The 15,421-nt window shown below is 36.2% G+C and overlaps 1 protein-coding gene across 3 annotated transcripts in view; it reads right to left on the bottom strand.

Moving 5' to 3' along the window:
- LOC100496911 overlaps positions 1 to 15,421 on the bottom strand; it is a 138,294-nt gene that overhangs the window by 83,375 nt on the left and 39,498 nt on the right. For all 3 annotated transcript variants that reach the window (XR_004220452.1, XM_031893160.1, XM_002941059.5), the window contains exons 14-23: positions 14,509 to 14,667; positions 9,632 to 9,750; positions 8,487 to 8,765; positions 6,619 to 6,777; positions 5,176 to 5,360; positions 4,546 to 4,728; positions 4,031 to 4,122; positions 2,067 to 2,236; positions 1,771 to 1,930; positions 210 to 289 (exon numbers count right to left, since the gene is read on the bottom strand). Coding sequence is in view for 2 of the 3 variants with exons in the window: in XM_031893160.1 (XP_031749020.1) it covers positions 210 to 289; positions 1,771 to 1,930; positions 2,067 to 2,236; positions 4,031 to 4,122; positions 4,546 to 4,728; positions 5,176 to 5,360; positions 6,619 to 6,777; positions 8,487 to 8,765; positions 9,632 to 9,750; positions 14,509 to 14,667 (1,586 nt within the window). In the remaining variant the exon portion in view is untranslated. The remainder of the gene's footprint in view (positions 1 to 209; positions 290 to 1,770; positions 1,931 to 2,066; positions 2,237 to 4,030; positions 4,123 to 4,545; positions 4,729 to 5,175; positions 5,361 to 6,618; positions 6,778 to 8,486; positions 8,766 to 9,631; positions 9,751 to 14,508; positions 14,668 to 15,421) is intronic.

The raw sequence follows: 15,421 nt of genomic DNA, 5'->3' as shown, positions 1-15,421 counted from the left end.
CAGCAATCAAGAGTAACTAGGGCAGCACAAACTGTAAATACGCCCCTGATACTAAGTTGTTCTAAGCAATATTTAAATATATTTCTGTGTATTTCTTGTTTGAACATGAAAAGGCAATATTTATTTTAATAAAAAATAAGCCAATCTCACTGTATATTGAAATAAGATAACATATGTTTTTTTTGTTTATCCACAAAGCTTGTACATACCTTAATATAATAAATCTCCTTGTCATCTAAGATTAATTCCAAATGTCCATTCCTAGAATTCCGAGAAGATTCAATTTTCCCTGTTGGGCATCAAGCATAATTGATACAGATGTGAAGAAATCAAATTTCTTTGTCTGCATTTTGACTGAATCAGGCTAATCAAATGGTAGTTGGTCTTTATGCAGCATTAGTTGAAGGAATATTGTGCAAGAGAAGGTTTACATATTATTTAGAAAGCACAATATGTTGTTATATATTATTGGTTTAACTATCTACTGTACTTAAAAGGGATACTGTCATGATTTTTATAGTATACATTTTATTTCTAAATTACACTGTTTACATAGGAAATAATTCATCCTACCATATAAAATGTTATTCTTAAACCAACAAATGTATTTTTTTAGTTGTAATATTGGTGTGTAGGCAGCCATCTCAGTGCATTGTGCCTGAGTCTGAGCTTTCAGAAGGAGCCATTAGAACTACTTTCAGGTAACCTATTGTTTCTCCTATTCCCATGTAACTGGAGGAGTCCCAAGCTGGACTTGGATTTCTTACTATTGAGTGCTATTCTGATATCTTACTATTGAGTGCTATTCTGATATATACAAGGAGCTGCTATCTTGCTCCCTTCCCATTGTTCTGCTGATTGGCTGTTGGGAGGGGGTGATATCACTCCGACTTGCAGCTCAGCAGTAAAGTGTGACTGTAGTTTATCAGAGCACAGGTCACATGGCTGTGGCACCCTGAAAAATGAAATATATGGCTAGCCCCATGTGACATTTCAAAATTAAATATAAAAAATCTGTTTGTGTTTTTGAAAAAGGGATTTCAATTGAGGATTCTGCTGAAGAAGCTCTATTAACTGATGCTTTATGAAAAATAAAACATGTTTTCCCATGACAGTATTCCTTTGATCACAAAAAAATGTGCTGCTATGTCTCAGTACTGTGTTGAGTGTAATGCATTAGGGCCATGCATTTTTAGCAGTTGGGTTTGTATTCATGTTTTTAAAGAGATTTTGTCATGTTTTTTATGGTGTAGATTTTATTACTAAATTACACTTTGTACATTAAATTATTCATGCTATCATTTAAAATTTTATTCTGGAATCAAAAAAATTTTTTTCAGTTGTAATAACAGTGAGGCAACCATGTCAGGTCATTGTACCCGATCCTGAGCTTTCAGTAAAAGCCAGCACTTCACAAAGGAAATGCTTTCAGATAAGCTATTGTTTCCTCTACTCAATATAACTAAGTAACCACTAGGTGGGGCATGTGATTATTTTTAGCAATGCAGGTGCCTGGGAGTTGTTATCGTGTTACCTTTCTATTGTTCTGCTGATTGGGGGGGGGGAAGGGAGGGGGTGATATCGTACTCTCTCTCAGAGCTTGAACCTGCACATGCCTGAGAAAGCATGCACTTTCCAATAAAACTAATGATAAGCAGCATAGCAAGTTTGGAACTTCACTCCACCAGCTGGAAAACACCACCAGAGGAAATGCCATATGAACAATAAGCCTTCTAAACCTTCTCAAATCGTTAAAGACCTTTAACATACCATTTAACTGAATCTTCTTTCTTGGATGGAGAAGTGTTATCCTAAATTTTCTATGTTGTATATTATAATGTAGGTCAATGCCAACATCTCGTCTAATCTCTGATTTTGGGGTACCCATAAAAAAGTGCAATGTTGCTTCATTTGGAATCCAGTCATCTTTCTGTATAAGAAAATAAAAAAACAGTTATATGCATTGACAAAGATCCATTGCAGATAAATGAAAAGTGTATTTTAAAATGTCAGATCTGCATGAAACCATTCCCATTTGTATTATCACTACTATTCAATAGTACTACCTGTGGAATTTGGTTGTATGAGGCCTCAAGAAGATACTGCCGCAGTCCCTTGTCTTGTTTCCTGAGTACGAGGGATACTTTTACTGGCCCAGAAAGCGGGAATGGTAACAGACTTTCATCTTCAGGATAAGACACATCCAAACATGGCTGCCAACCAAATAATTTAGACACTGTGAAGAACCAAATTACAGCATAAATATAAATTTGATATTAAAGTACATAAGTATTAGCTGTACTGGAACACTAAGCTCTATAAGTAGTGATGAGTGAATTTTTTCACCAATCAAAGATTAGCAGTGAACGGCATTGAATCGGCATTGGCGAATTGTTTCGGGAAACTTCCAAGAAAATTTGCTACGGTCGAAGAAAAATAGGCGCGGTCGTGTCAAAATGGGCGCAGTTACGTCAAAATGGGTGCAGGCGACAAAAAAAGACGTGGGTGATAAAAACATTGCGCGACAAACACGTTTCGCTAATTTTTCCACCGTTTCGCGAATTTTGCTGTTGTTTCAGACAGATTTTGGACAGATTTGCTCATTACTACCTATAAACTATAATGATTTAAAATTTTAGATACAGGCAGGCTGTATTAAATATACATTAGTTAATGCTCATTATATGTTACATACAGCCTGCCTATGGCAGTGCAAGGTTTTTTCAGGTAACACTTTCTTTAAATGTCCCAACTTTTACTGCTCACCAACTGAGCATTCAAAAACACAGCACAGAAAGATGGGCCATTATTTCCTATGCTAGATGACTACCTGGCATACCGTAATGACCGTTATTCTAAATCAGAGAATATAAGTAGTGTTTTATACTATGCAGTCTTAGGTTTCAAACACCTTTATTGTGAAGGATACAACACGTTTCAGGTTTCCATTTATCAAGTGAACCATCCCAAGTTGTTACCTTCACAATAAAGGTGTTTGTAAGCCCAAGACCACATTGCCATGTATTTTCCCATTTAAAAACAGCACCTTGAATTCATCTGCTGTACGTTATACATATTAACCAATCATTCATCTGGATATTCTATTCAAATATACATATTACAATTCTTAGGGTTGTTGAATTAAGATTCTACTTAATAAGATTAATGTTATATTTAATACAAATTTTGGAAAATAGACAAAATAAAAATCTGGTTCTATATAAAGCAGACGTCGGGGGGGTATATGTTTTGCCAACTTTTAAATTTTTTTAGTCCCCAGGAGGCCAGTTTGATTTGGGCCTACTCACAATTCAGTATTTGACCAGGCGGTGTCAGGGTTCCCTGACTTTAAAAGCGGGTGCTCTTTTATCTTTTGGTCCTCACTTGTTGGAGAAGGTGTGGTGTGCTGAAGGGCCTGGAACAGAGATAGGTTCCAGTACATTAAGTGTCAGGAAAAATTTGCAATAGCTCAGTCTAGGAGCGAGAGGCATGATCATGGTAGTTAGTAGAGCAGCCAGAGGCTCAAGAGAAAAGACTAGTAAAGTTTAATGCCCGGCAATGTCAATGCTGTTGGTAAGTGATTACGCTCAGGAATAGAGAGATTTCTGGAGTAACACACAACTGCGCTGGGGATTGTTTCACCATGGCAGGGAGATTAGCCTTACCACTGACACCCAAGATATGTTTTGTAGTGGGATTCAGTGTGGTTAACACTTCCTTAACAGTAAAGCGAGGGCCCACTTGAGAGAAGAGTAGCATGTAGCACGTGCCCTACCAGGAGTTAAGACCTATTTGACCGAGTATGAGGTAATACATTTGGGATATTTGAGATCGTAGTTACCCCCATGTCCAAAAACCTGTTACACAAACGTTCCCTATAGCCAGTTTCTCCACTATCATCCCAAAAACAGTAACCACTCCATCTTACAGGAATACTACTGTTTTTTCTGACAAATTAAGAAGTTTTTTTTTTAAAACTTCTTAATTACTTTTTAATTAAATGATATCTATAATGGGTACAACAGCTCACCCTCCTCATTCATGCAGGCTTTTCTTTCTTTCTGATAGATGGGATTGCTTATTGTCTTCAGACCATCAGGTGTTACCTGGTACAATGTGGAGCTGTTAGAAAAAAGACATTAATGAGAAAAATAGTTAATAAAAGAAAAGGAAAAATTTGCTCTAGGTTCCTAAAGTGGAGTTCTGGAATAACTATTGAATGTCTACTGTATTTATGATATGGCTTTTGTGAATTTGATGTTCTTTTAAATCCATTATTATTTTCTACTGCAATTTCAGTGTTAGAGATGTGGTATTGAGTTTAAGTCTAGATTGCTTTTAAGTACAATAGATTAAAGTCCTATTGATGCATAGGAAATACCTGAAATTTTGTCATTAATGAAACCTTTTAATTAAATAGAAAGCAATATTCAGGCTACGTACCTGTTTCATAGCTGCTGCTTTGTACCATGCTCAGACTGTATTCTTTAGGCATACAACACAGTGCAAGTTAATTGTCATATAAACTAAATCAAACTAATGTACCTGAAATCAAGTATTTCCATAGATTCATCAGGTGTGTTTAGAAAAATTTTCAGCTCTTGACCTTTCTTCATCTGGATTCCACCATCCACACTGCTCATTGCTTTTAAGCCAGTTACCCATCTTAGGCCCATTTTGCCTACTGTTCCCACAATGCCCATTTGGCTGGATAGTTGGATTAGGGCACTATCAAAAGAAATATTCTAGAGTTGACACAGTTGCACATTTAGCATATATCTTAAAAAAGTTAACCACAGAACTTCAATTCTGAACAACATTCTATTTATCAGAGTAAAGAGAATATGCATGTTAACAATTATGTATTATCGTTACTTTTTACATTAAACATTCAAGAGATATGCACAGGGGAACTGCCCTACTGAACTCCACAACATGGGGGAGCTTTATTAGGTTATAAAGCCTCTAGTAAGTTCATGGAGAATCCAGCAACATCCATCTTAGTGCAACATCAAACAATACCATATAAAGGAATAGAACTCTAATGAACAATAATGAAACAGAAAAATACAGGATTCATACAACAAAAATTAGAATCAAATAATATTTTCCCTTTACATTAAAGTGATTATTTGATTAATAGCTAATTGGATATTTATGCCCACTGTCCCCTACCTTGGTTTGATATATCCATTAATGTAGAAATTAGCTTGCTGCTTGATATCCATATTTCCTCTAATCTTAACACTTGTGGATAGTGTGGCATTAAGAGAAAGCTGAACAGGGAATCCAGAAAGAGTTGGGAAGGTGATTTCTTCTGTTGCCAATCCCATTCTTTTGCTGTACTGAACCTCCTGACCCTAAAACACACAATATTAGCTGAAAGACAATTGCCTCAGTGTATGTCAATGCCATATAACCCCATTTTCAAAGAAAAGGGGGACACTGTGTAAAATATAAATAAAAATAAAATGCAATGATTTGCAAATCATTTAATTATATTTAATTGCAAAGTACAAAGACAATGTATCAAATGTTGAAACTAAACAATGTTATTGTTTACTGAAAAATATATATAATATATATAATAATATAATATTTTGAGCTTTATGCCAGCAACACACTTCAAAAAACACTGGGGATTTCATCATCTACAGTACATAATATCATTGAAAGATTCAGAGAATCTGGAGAAATCGCTCAACAAAAGGGACAAGCCCAAAAGTCTTCAGGCCCGCAGGCAGTACTGCCATTAAAGACATGAAAATTATTGAGTATGGGGAGCACCTTCCATTAGAGAAACAAAAGAGGGTGTGCAGGGTCAAAAGGGAATTATAAATACACAAGCAAAAAGAGAAGAAAAAATCCGAGCCATAAAGTTTCACCAGTGTATTGAATCTTTACCAAAATTCCCCATTAAAACATAGCTTTTATTACAAATGCTTAACCAACATAACAAAATGGAAATGGAACTATAGATATCAGTTGGGCTGGAACGCAGCCAAAAAATACAGGCAACAGAAAATTATTATAACCAAACAGGAATGGTCAAAACTATATACTGTTTGTGTCAGCTCACCAGGGTACTTAATAGGGATGGCATCTAATCAAAAATTAGTACCCTCAAGAGCTTAGCTTAGGTAATAAAGTGGGGTAACCTTGCCTATAAATGAACAAAAGTGTCATTTGGTATAGGTGGCATTCTTACATCAATAGTGAGCCTCCATATCTCCTATAAATGGCATCTATTTTAGTGTCTAAATCACTGCCACCCAAATTAGATCTATCGACAACCGTTCAGTAGCACCCCCACCCAAATTAGATCTATCAACAACTGTTCAGTGGCATCTAGTGCATCGTTCTACCGAAACAACCCAGCATTGCAGAGTACTGCCTAGCTGAAACTTAAAAGCACTTTTTCTTATCAGAAGCCAAATGCTTATCTAAGTCACAATAAAATCCTGTAATTATATCCACAGCCTGAAACTTACCAGGAAGAAACTAAATAAATAAAATACTTTCCTTTAATCCCTTCCTGATGCTTAGTGGTTGCCTGTCATCAAGAATCTCTTTCAAGCATGATATGGTAGCAAAAAAAGGAAGACACTGACAACGTACCTTAAGAAGTCTCACTGCCAATTCAGCCATGCTCAAAGAATACTGTTTAATTGTTTGTTTCACTCCTTCACAATCCAGGAAGTTGAGCTCATTTCCAAAGATTTTCATGCTCAGACCACATTTTAGTTCATTTGTGATACTTTTCATTCCTTTGGTGAACTATAAATTGCAGAAGAAAAATGTAAACCCATCTCTAAGTCACTAGAATGCCACCTGGTATAATTCTAGGGTCAAGACATAATTGATCAGCGGCTTTTTAAATAGTTAAATCCCTCAGTCGCAAATGTAAAAGTTACGGTAAGACCTTAAATTGTAAACAGAACATCAGTCCCATTTAGCCAGAATATAAACATTTAAAACTCCACTAATCGGGAAAAAGTAGGCCAAATTGCTGACTCATACTGGAATCAGCTAGCTGGAGCAGATTAAGTAAATATATAAAATATATATAAATATGAAGAAGTTGGTCTATGGGCCAGATCTAATTATCTACTTATTCAGTTCCAGATGCAATTTAATGAGAAAAACACTGTTCACGGTTTATAACATAAAAACAGTCTATGAATTGAATCTGGCCCATTGGCAATTACATCTGGTTCTATCTGGCAACCTTAAATTGAATATGTCTTTCTCATCTAAATGAATCTGGACTATAGTGTGATATAATTTGGGTTTAGCAAAGATTCCGCTTGGGACTGAGTTTTCATTAAAAATAGTCTGAAAACAATCATCTAGTGCAATCTTCGGTTTTCAACCTTTCCCTAAATTGCATCTACTAATATAATAAAAATGTATATTCAGCAACAGTTTGGCTATCCCAGATCTAGGACATCTCTCAGATCCCAGATCTAGGACAAGTCAATAATGCTATATTTCAAGAAGAAACAGTAGTATCTATCATAATTCCATAATTTCTCTTAACTGAGAAGTAGTCACAACATGGCAAGGCTGCTAAATTTAAACTGGAGTAAACACATACATAAAGGTAGTAAATGTCAGAATCCAAGGAAAATATTTGACTCTGGTTTACTTAAAATTAGGGAAATACCAAATCCATAATTTTTGGATTCAGTTAAATCATAAACACAAGTTTTTGGCCTAATACTGAACTGAATCTAAACCCTGGATCCCATATTCAAACCTAAAGAAAATCCAGCCAAAATAACTTAAAGGGTCCAGATTCAGTTCAATTAAGAACTAAGAATTCTGCAAAAATAATGGTACAGGTATGGGTTTCGTTATCCGGAAACCCGTTATACAGAAAGCTCCAAATTACCGAAAGCCCATCTCCCATAGACTCCATTTTAATCAAATAATTCACATTTTTAAAAATGATTTCCTTTTTCTCTGTAATAATAAAACAGTACCTTGTACTTGATCCCAGCTAAGATATAATTAATCCTTATTGGATGCAAAACAATCCTATTGGGTTTAACTAACTGATTTTTTAGTAGACGTAAGGTATGGAGATCCAAATTACAGAGAGAGCTCATCCGAAATACACTTGGACCTGAGCATTCTGGATAATGGGTCCTATACCTGTATTTGCCAAAATCCTGATTTTGTGGCATCCCTAATAAAATCACACGTTGTTCTCAGGCACAATAAGGGGCTTATTTATTAAGCTGTGTAAAATGAAATTAGGGAGAAAAATGGTGTAAAAAGCTGTGTAAAATAAATGGAGAAGATCGCCGTTTACGCTGTTTTTTTTTTTACGCGGCATAATAAATCTGCCCATTAATGTATTGATGCCCTAAGCAAAATTGGTGTATTAATTACCTTTATAATAGTTGGTTTTCATTCATCATTTAAATAACACATTGCATTAAAGACAATTTGTGTTGGATGAGTATGGAATGACCTATTACCTTCTGCTGTATCTCATTTATTTTGTTATACTTTCCACTTGGGCAGCTGTGTTTAAAATTTTTCATCTTTTGTTGATCAGGTTTTTTTGCTGGAGGCTCCCCGTGTGTATATCTCTTAGATGTCGGCTTCTTGTCATTGGCTTTTGCCATTGTCTCTATAGGGGTTCCTGAGTTGGTGTTTTCTTCATCTTTTCTAACAAAGGCTTTATTTGAAGTAAAAGAGGGATGACCAAACATCCTTTTGAGAAGATCTTCAGCATTTTCTAATCGTATACCAAACTAGTGCAAGACAAATAAATATATATACACTGTTAGCACTGTTATTCATATATATATACAAATCTTAAAATTGCATTAATTATACAGCAATAACATTACAAAAACACAGCACCATGATCTTAGAATACAACCCATACAATGTTTTTGCACTGATATGTATTAGCGGGAGTTGGTATATATCCTTTAGCAGTTATAAACAAAAAATATTCTGACAAGTAGATGGTGATTTTAGTATTGATAATAATAGGCTCATCTGACCCAAGGCAAGCAATATGGTGGCAAATGCAGGAGTAAATGTACCTTAATATACCAAATTCATAATTGAAGTATAAAATACTTAATTATAATAGCAGAGTGCTAATCAGTATTTACAGGTTCATTATTTTCCCTAATAGGGCCACCAACCTTCTGACAATGCTTGATCTCAGCAGGGCCTGACAACAGAGAAAGCTGCATAAATGTTTCAATTGAAATTACAGGGGGAATATATCTAGTGGTACTAAGATACAATTTATAGCAAAACCTCATGGTAGAAAGAAAAAATAAGGTCATTTTTTCTTGAATGGTGGGCCACTGGTGTTAGGTTCTCTGGTGGGCCCTTCTCTCAGGTTGTTAGGCCTATGTTGACACTGTCTGTAAGAAACATAATCTGCTTGTCCACCTGGTTGCAATTTTCTTTGGCTGGGGGAAAAGGAATTACTACTTCTAGAGTTACATTATGAGGATATAAAAATGGACTGTAAAAAGCTTTTCAAACATTGTTTAATTTTTTTTTAAAAAATTAGATAACCTACCCTGATTATTAGATTGATTTTACAGAATAAAATAAAATTAAAATATAAGATATAAATACTGAATAATCTCACCTCTAGTATATTCATTGCTCTTCCCATTGCGTGTATTGTAAGATTGGCCATTGCAGAACGTGGAATGAAGGACGATGGTGTGAATATCATTGAGGCCTCCACATTGGCTCCTGCAGATTCTAGGCATGAAATCATGCAATAGCAATAACTGTGAGACAAAAGCTATTCATTTGTGTGCTTGTGTTACAGGAGGTATGGGATGTGCTCATAAACCTAACATTAAAGGGCTTGTCTTTTAAACTGGGGTAAAGCAATCTGTCTGTGCGTGCTGCTGTCAGTGACTGTGTATAAGCTTTTGATAAATAATTGCTAATTTGTTTTTTCTTTAATATGTTTGGCAGACACAGTTTTAATGCTAAGGGGGTATAAAAGGGGAGAGTATCTCTCTGGATCGGGTAGCAGGACTGCAGAAGAGAAAGGACAGTGGCTTTGCAGGAGAAAGAGCAAAACTGGACCAGCTACCAGCAAGAACAAGCCCACTGGTTCCTTGTAAAGGAGAAGGAGCAGAACTAGAACAGCTGAGCAGCAGGAAGAGCAGAATGGAACTGCACTGGAACAGCAGAGGGACCTCCAGGAGCAGGCACAGAACAGAGGAGTATGTCAGTCTGCCTGGGGAATGCTGATTCTACAGAGTCTACAACTTTTCTTTATTAGTTTATTAGCATAATGCATTAAATTCAGTTCTGGACAGAACATTTAAACTACCCTCTCAGCAGCCTCCCCTTTTCATATTCTTCAATAATTCCATCTTGACTTGTTCATGTACTGGGAACCAGTTAATGTGCCTGTTTAGTAGCATATAAATAGTAGCCACATATAAATAGGGCATATAAATAGTAGCATATAAATAGTAGCATATAAATATTAATATGCAGCTACTATTTATATGCTACTATTTATATGTGGCTACTATTTATATGTGGCTACTATTTATATGCACTATTTATATGTGGCTACTATTTATATGCTACTATTTATATGCTACTATTTATATGCACTATTTATATGTGGCTGCTATTTATATGCTACTATTTATATGTGGCTACTATTTATATGCTACTATTTATATGCACTATTTATATGTGGCTACTATTTATATGCACTATTTATATGTGGCTACTATTTATATGCTACTATTTATATGCACTATTTATATGTGGCTACTATTTATATGCTACTATTTATATGCGGCAAACTGGAGGCTGCATCACTCTGGGGCCAACACATACTTGAATAAATCACACTGCAAAGTCCATATTTTATTGCCAAAAGCTCATTAACTGTACTTTTCTATAATTGCCGCCTGCCTCAAGTAGGTGTTAATTTTCGCATAGTCTAATACGATATTTATCGCGCCTAAGTGTTTGTGAATCATGCGTTAGTATTCTTTTCTGCGCGCTAATTAAAGCATGCGGTTGCGCGCAAATTAATGCATGCGATAATACTGTAGTGAATCACGCGCTAATTGTCACGTCTTTTTTACCGCAAAAAAGCGTGCAATAAAAATTAACGCACTTTAGTGAATCAACCCTATTATCTGATTAATAACTGGTATTAATAGAATATTGGTATCAATAGAATTTAATGTAAGAGAGAAATTAAATGTAAGAGAAATTATGTTATATGGTCCATTAAATATGTGACGGTATTAAATGAAAGAAAAACCAAAGAGCCAAATGGAAAATGGCAGAAATAGGAATGCAGGCAAATGAATAGAGGCCTCACTAACTAGTATTTGCTAGTTTAAAAGTTTTAAAAGTGCAAAAAGCCAGTTTTTTTAGATAACTGTCTTTTGTATTAAAACCCTGATGACAATGGCAAAGTGAAGTAAATATAATAGAAGTGGTAATAAGAGCTAATAAATGAAAATGGTTAATTTACCTATTTTTATTTTTTTTTAACTTTTGAGCTTTTGTGTTCATTATACAGCAGTGGTGAGTGGGTGAATGCTTCCTGTTATTGGGCCAAACCTTTTAACACAATTCTGAATAAACCAATCCTGAGACTGAACAGGGAACTAACTTCAAACTGAATTTTAAACTAGAAAGGGAAGTTTGAGAACAAACTTCATGTTGGGTTGAAAAATGTGAAACCTGATCTGTTGTTGGCTCTGCCCACTTTTTCTAACCTTTGACCACAGTTATATAGTAAAAACCACTGTGCAAAGTTTGGGGACCCTGGTTTTAATAGTGTCTGAATGGCAGCAATTTAAATTTCCCCACTGAAAGTCAATGAGTGACATCTGATTGGCGGTTGGTGGCTCCACCCACTTTTTCTAACCTGGAACTGCAGTTACTCAGTGACTAACTCTGCAAAGTTTAGGGACCCTAGGATTAATCGTTAGAGAATGGCAGCATTTTAAGTTTAAACCATTAAAGTCAATAGGTAAATTGTGATTGGTGGTTGGTGGGTGTGCCCACTTTTTCTTACCATGAGTCAAAGTCACCCAGTGACAAACAGTGGGCACCCTGGCATAAATAGTGTGGGAATGGCAGCATTTTACATTTAAAGCAATAAAATTCAATGGATGAAATCTGATTGGCTGTTAATTGCCCAACCCACTTTTCCTATTTTTGAACTGCAGTCCCCCAGTGACCAACTTTGCAAAGTTTGGGGTGAAATGTGATTGGCTGTTGGTGGCTCCACCAACATTTTTTTAACTTTGAACGGCAAATACCCAGTGACTAACTTTGGAAAGTTTAACAACTCTGTAATTAATACTGAAATAATGGCATCAGTTTAAATATAAACCAATTAAATTTAATGGGTGGAAATGGATTGGCTGTTGGTGGCTCCGCCCACTTGTCTAACCCTAAATATGTAGTCAGCCAGTGACTGATTGTGTAACATTTGGGAACCCTGACATAAATAGTGTGAGAAAGGCAGCATTTTAAATTTAAACCAAAAAAATTCAATAGGTCAAGTCTGATTGGCTGTTGGCGGCTCCACCCACTTTTTAAAACCTAAAAATGCAGTCCCTTAGTGACCCTGTGAGACTTAGTGACGACTGTGAGAATCGCAACAAGTTGAATTTCCCCATTGAAAATCAATAGTTAAAATCTGATTGGCTGTTGGTGGCTCCACCCACTTTTTCTACCACTGAACCGCAGAGACCTGGTGACTAGTTCTGCAAAGTTTTGGGATTTTAGTGTTAATATTTAAAGAATGGCAGCAGTTTAAATTTAAACATAAGAAGTCTATAGGTGAAATCTGACTGGCTGTTGTTGGCCCTGCCCATTTTTCTAAACTTGAAACATAGTCACCCAGTGACAAACTGTGCGAAGTTTGGGGACCCTGACATTAAATATGTTAGAATGGCAGCAGTTAAAATTTCCCCACTGAAAACAATGAAAGAAATACAATTGGCTTTTGGCGGCCCCGCCCACTTTTTCTAAGCTTGAGCACGTAGTCACCCAGTGACTGACTGTGCAAGGTTTAGGAACCCTGGCATCAAACCAATAAAATTCAATAGGTAAAATCTGATTGGCTGTTGGCGGCTCCGCCTATTTTTTCTAACCTTGAATCGCAGTTACCTGGTGCCTAACTCTGCAAGTCTGGGGACCCCGGTGTTATTACTGTAAGAATGGCAGCAGGTTGGATTTCCGCCAAGTCAATAGGTAAAATTTAATTGGCTGTTCACAGCTCCGCCCACTTTTGGGCATCCAATAATCATCATATTTTCATTCAGGCTGAGCCCATGACTATGTGATTCAAGTTTGGGGAGTGTAGCCTCAAAGCTGTAAGATTGGCAGCAGTCTCAATTTCCCCATTAGAGTCAATGGATGAAATTTGATTGGCTGTTGTTGACCCCTCCCACTTTGGGGTCATCCAACAAAGTCGCTGTTTCATTCGAAGTGGCCCCATTATTATGTTATTCAAGTTTGGGGGGTGTAGCTTCAAAGTAAGTGTGGCAGCAGTTTGAAAATCTTCCCTGTCAAAGTCAATGGAAAAATTGGGGGGTTCGGAGCGGTGCCACAAAGAGATGGGGGGTGGGATCACTTAGAAAAGCACAAGCAACCTGCTCTGCTCTGTGTTGTACCCCTAAAACTGTAGGAGGAGTAGCGTTTAGAAAATGGGGGGCGCTAAGAAGAAGAAGAAGAAGAGGAAGAATAAGCCAAAGTTGAAGAACAGTATGTTGGTGTTTTCAACCCAACATAATAATGGCTGAATATTTTATAGTGAAGTAAAGAAAATACAAGTATAAAGAACTGTGAAGTGAATTTCAGAGAATCACACATTATTCCCTTTTTTAGTTCAATAATTAGAAGCCTGAGTTAATAGAGCTGGGTTGGGGTTGGAACAGGAGAGTTTGAGTACTGAAGGAATAAATGCAGATCTAAAATCTAGGGGTAGGATCTCAAATCTAGAATGAAAGCTGCAGAATGTAGTAAGTCAGGAATTTTAATCACACTATTATATTCCTTAAAGTTTGTTTCATTTGTTGTTAGACCCTTTTTGCTGTGTAACTTGGTGGTTATACATACTCACGCCTCAACTTCACATCTTAATTGTTTCCTTCTTTTCTATTATTTTACACTGAAATCCTTTGAGGCATATACCAGACAAGTGGATCGTTGCACAAAATGGCTGCCTATGTGCTGGGCCATATTTATGTAGCACTGGGGGGGGTGCTTAAACTATTGGCAAATACTCAGTGAATTAGGATTTCCTGGTCATTTAATAGAAGTTCGGTCTTAATACATGTTTCTTTTCCTGTTTTGCAAGCTCAGGGCCAGAGTATGCTTGTGCCAGAATTTAAACATTTCTAGACTGAAGTTAGATTGGAGTTAATTAGATAAGATTCAAAGCATGTAAGCATATAAATACTATATTTATCAGAAATGTTTTGAATGTTATAATAGTAGAGCATATAATACCTGAAAGAACCGTAGCATCTGAATAGCTGGAGTATTTCCAGAATTCTCCCTCAAAGTCCTTGCTTAAGATATCATCAGGGAGGGAGTCCGCAATGTCCTGTTTCAGCGGATCATCAGATTCCAACAGTTGTGACAAGTGACTCCATACAAAAGATCCCACTGAAATGACAAAGCCAGGTTGACATTAGTGCTAAAGATTTCTCTCCACTCTCGCATTTACTCCTCAATCAAACTCAATTAAGTTGTAATAATTTAACTTTTTATGGCACAGTTGGAAGTGCTTTTTTAAGTGGGTGTCAAATATAAACATAAATCTAAAAATTATTTCAGCTCCAGATTGCAAATGCCATTTGTCTAAAGAAATTGATTCCCTAATGAAACTGTCTAATGTCCCTCTTGGTTTTTAGTGGCCGGCCATTTTAAGAATTCCCCTACGGCTTCTGATTCAATTGGAATGCCAATTTCTTGAATATTCTTTTAAAAATGACAATCTTACAGTATACTCAGTCAAATATACACAAGTTTAGTTCATTAGAAAGTGATATTCTTACCAACATTGCCTCCTAATCCATAAATCAGTAACAGATTTTGCGGCACAATATAGAAGTCAAAGAAAACCACTTGGTAAATTTTGCCGTCATACTTAAGCCAATTTTTGTTAAAAGGTAAGAGAATTATTTATTACACCAAGTTCAATAGATGTAAAAGAACCATCAACTAGTGATGAGCAAAATGTTTCACCAGGCATAGATTTGTGGCGAATTTCCGCATTTCGCCATTGGTGAATTGTTTTGCGAAACGGGTGGCAAATTTTTCAGCAAAGTGATTCAGGAACAGATTCTCTCATCACTACCATCAACTGCTTAGTAATCAGAAGTAAAAAAGCATCTGATGGGGATCTGAATTATGTTAT

This window comes from Xenopus tropicalis, chromosome 9, assembly GCF_000004195.4.
Source record: "Xenopus tropicalis strain Nigerian chromosome 9, UCB_Xtro_10.0, whole genome shotgun sequence".
NCBI classification, from domain to species: Eukaryota; Metazoa; Chordata; class Amphibia; order Anura; family Pipidae; genus Xenopus; species Xenopus tropicalis.
Note: the sequence above shows the minus strand (reverse complement) of the source record. Positions and strands in the feature narration are given on the sequence as shown.